The 3990-nt window shown below is 30.4% G+C and overlaps 1 protein-coding gene across 3 annotated transcripts; it reads right to left on the bottom strand.

Annotated features, from left to right (window-relative positions):
• Window positions 1-624: 624 nt before the first annotated feature.
• Window positions 625-2298, bottom strand: LOC145942223 (THAP domain-containing protein 7-like). 3 transcript variants are annotated; one of them, XM_083048730.1, is made up of 4 exons: window positions 1985-2298; window positions 1649-1829; window positions 1488-1544; window positions 625-861 (listed from the first exon to the last, which is right to left on the bottom strand). In XM_083048730.1, exons 1-4 carry the CDS (start codon window positions 2132-2134, stop codon window positions 839-841), a joined length of 411 nt encoding a protein of 136 aa, XP_082904856.1. In that variant the 5' UTR covers window positions 2135-2298; the 3' UTR covers window positions 625-838. The 3 variants fall into 3 exon arrangements, with proteins under 3 accessions (XP_082904856.1, XP_082904858.1, XP_082904857.1); XM_083048731.1 differs by lacking the exon at window positions 625-861 and adding an exon at window positions 1333-1416; XM_083048732.1 differs by lacking the exon at window positions 1488-1544.
• Window positions 2299-3990: the final 1692 nt, after the last annotated feature.

The raw sequence follows: 3990 nt of genomic DNA, 5'->3' as shown, positions 1-3990 counted from the left end.
TTCTTGATTTGCGACTGCCGCGAGCGCGTCTACTGTCCGGTTTTATAGCCGGATTTTGGAATCTTTTGATCGGAGGGGGTGCCAGGCAACAGGCCGTCTCGGTCAAAGTTCTGGGTGCAAGTGAAAGAAATTCAAAGTCTCCTTCGCTTCGCTTACATTTTTGCAACTTTTGAATTTCGCGCGTGTCTCGCTGCGTATGTGATTTTTTTGTGGCCAACGCGTTGTCAAGCGGATGTAATTTAAGTAGTTATAGCTATTTAGGGCTATAACAATTAGTACCAATTAATATCAATATAGATATATTAGACAAGTGGAATATTTAAAATTATTTATAATACTAATGTAACCTAACTTTGTCCATTATCATTATTCCTCTATATTTTTATATGATCATTATACCGTTAATAATTTTATATCACTTTTTTGTCTTTGTGTTGCACTATTCCATGATTGTCTCATAACCGTTAATCACTTTATCACTTTTCTTTTTTCCACATTATACTCCGCGTGTATTCTTATAAAATATAAACATTATTATCTTGCACATATGCACACATATGCACATACATACACATAGGATTTTATCTTTAAAGCGTTTTGCACACTCGAGCGAATAATCGTACATGAACGTTGTGAATGCCGCTTGAGGGACAAAATCCAATGACGTATATTAGGACTCTAGTATATACATAATAATAGACCACGGTCGTATACACCAAGGTCCGTAGATTGGTAGTATTGCATGAGGAAGGTCGTCCCATACATATCTTCTATGCGTGGATCAAAAATGGCGGATTTGAGCGGTAATTTCAAGTGTCAATTTGAGTGTCAGCCTAGTTCATTGTAAACAATATTTGTATCCTGAAAGTTCCGGAGAAATAAAAATGTAGAGAATATATTTTTTTATATTTTTTAAGTTATGTAAAAATGTAATATAATATAAAAATTTTTTTTTAAATTATTCTGTGGATTGATTTCAGGGAGAATGTATAATTTTTATAAATTAAACACGCAGTTAGGTTTTTAATCCTAAAATTTCTCATCTATTTGGCATGATGAGTATTATAAAGAAACAGAATTCAATAATTCATGTTATGTTTTACTATATTTGATTGAAAAAGAACATAAAAAGTAATGAGTTAAAATAAAGCTTCAGAAAAATGATATAGGGAGAAAAATAGATATAGCATATAAAAATAATGATAATGATAATAATAATATGGGAATAAATGGCTTTTGAAAAATAATGACTTTGTTTTTCATATATAATTTATTTTAATTAAATACGCTTAACAATTAAATAACACTTTGTCTATAAACACTTTTTGAAGCCATTGATTTTGTTTGTGTTTGCCGAATTTTTTGTTTTGTTTCATTAATATGAATAATCTCTCTAATATGTATGTACATATCTTTCTAGAATGTAATGAAAAGCTTTGCAACTTTAATAAAATAACATTCTATAAATGAAGGAACATAATAATTACCTTTTATAGAATTATTTTGTTCAATTATAGTTGCTTCATTCAATATTGCATCGAGTTCTATTGAATAAAAAGTTCATACACACATATACAGATATACACACAAATAAAAAATGTTAATTAATTCCTCTTCACAATACATTCTTTAAAAAACAATTATTTACCTTGATGTTGCGTTGCACTATTGCTAACATTTTGTTGTTGTGTATTTGTTTCGGATGCAGTTTTGGAATTAGTACCTTGCGAAATAATGCAATGTTCAAAAATACTTGGAATTGCATTACACTTTGATTTTCGCCATCCATCAGCTCTCTTAAGCTCAAACTGATTCTCAGCAAAGTGATACTATTCAATGTGAATAAAAGCCGACAAAAGAGATATGTCCACATAGAAAAAAACAAATATACTTTTAGTTATTACAAAAATGAATATAATATCGGATTTATATTTATTTTGGTAAATATTTACACACAGCATAATTGTAAAGTATTAAAGTTTACCTCACATAACCTTGCAAACGGTGAAAGATTTTCCATTAATCCACTTATTTCTGCCCACAATTTCCTACGTACCGCACATTTTGGAAATTGAAAAAGTCTAACACCTTCTTCACTGCGTTTGGAACAGTTTGGCGCAGAACATCCACCCATTTTAATGTTTTCTTCACTTTCACTTTATTCACCACTGTACAGATTATAATGATGCGTGTACATATACACGGAGGTGTGCGAATGTATTCACGCACACAAAGCGTGGATCAAAAATGGCTACGATATGGGACGACCTTCCTTATGCAATACTACCAATCTACGGACCTTGGTATACACAGGCAGAGAGAAGACTGAGAGACGTCACGGCCCGGTTTTAGGTGATCCCTGAAAGCGACACGCCCTCTGTGGACATAGAAAACGTGGACATGAACTACATAGCCAATGTCCACGAATGTTCTCATTGGGTAACGCATAATGTGCACAATTTTGGTTGCGTTCCATGCTAATGTGCACGAAATGACGCATATATATATGTATATACATATTGTATATACAGGGTGATTCAAAACAACCTGATGTCCTTAAAATGTCATATTCTTGAACGTATTCTGAGACGATTTTTTCTTTTGCAAAATTTTGTCCGAAGCTTAGTTTTTGAGTTATAATTGAAAAAAGTTAGCGAATTACGAGTCCGATACAACGGACAGGCAAGGACGGCGTAACGCGTCGCGAGACTAATATGGCCTCATACTTTCCTAGACAGTCAATATTATTGACACAAAATATTTGATATTGATTTTTTAAAGTTTATTGAATTATTATTGCAGTTTCTAAACAATAATTTACGATATTTTACAATATTATTTATCATCTAAGAGAGCTATAACGTAACGCTTTAGACTAAAATATTCAAACGCAAGTTTTACATTAAGTAGCAAATAAACTAGAAATAGATGAATGAAAAACGAAGTAGTAATCGTAATTTGATTAAATATTCTTATCTTTAAGAAAATCGACGCATTTTTATTCCTTTATGGAGATCGTTCATCACGTAATACAAATGCGTCCATTTTTCTAAAGATAAGAATATTTAATCAAATTACGATTACTACTTCGTTTTTCATTCGTCTATTTCTAATTTATTTTCCACTTAATGTAAAACTCGCGTTTGAATATTTTAGTCTCAAGCGTTACATTATAGCTCTCCTAGATAATGAATAATATTGTAAAATATTCTGAAATATTGTTTAGAAACTGTAATAATAATTCAATGAACTTCAAAAAATTAATATCAAATATTGTGTCAATAATATTGACTATCTAGGGAAGTGTGGGGCTATATTAGTCTCGCGACGCGTTGCGTCGTCCCTGCCTGCCCGTTGTATCGGACTCGTAATTCGCTAACTTTTTTCAATTATAACTCAAAAACTAAGCTTCGGACAAAATTTTGCAAAAGGAAAAATCGTCTCAGAATTCGTTCAAGAATGACATTTCAAGGACATCAGGTTGTTTTGAATCACCCTGTATATATGCGTATATATTCACGTATATGTGTATATAGATATACGTATATATTCAATAATTTTCTAATATGAAGGCCTATTTGTGATGTTCTTATTTTTAAAACTGAAATTACAAAGTCTTTTATTTTAACAGCTTGTAAGTTAAAAATTATTAAACTATTAATTATTAATTATTACTAATTAATATTATTACTAAATTATTAAATAAAATATATATTAAATGTTATTATTAAATTATTATATTATTAAATTATTAATTAATAATTATTAATTATTAATTATAACAATTTTGCTGAAAAGAATCGATTCTATATTGCTTTTTGCTCGCTCCCACTCTCTCTCTCTCTCTCTCTCTCTTTCTCTCTCTCTTTCTTTTAATTATAAATAATTAAAATTTTGATTACATTTATAATTAAAAATCATCCAATTTATGTCGTGTTTGGTGTCATTTTAATCGCAAAAGTCTAGTACTCTGCGTTGATACCACTGCTT

Source organism: Prenolepis imparis, unplaced genomic scaffold (assembly GCF_030444845.1).
Source record: "Prenolepis imparis isolate NDT839.2.m4 unplaced genomic scaffold, iyPreImpa1.0 SCAF_10, whole genome shotgun sequence".
In the NCBI taxonomy this organism is placed as follows: Eukaryota; Metazoa; Arthropoda; class Insecta; order Hymenoptera; family Formicidae; genus Prenolepis; species Prenolepis imparis.
This window is presented reverse-complemented; position numbering and strand designations above follow the sequence as displayed.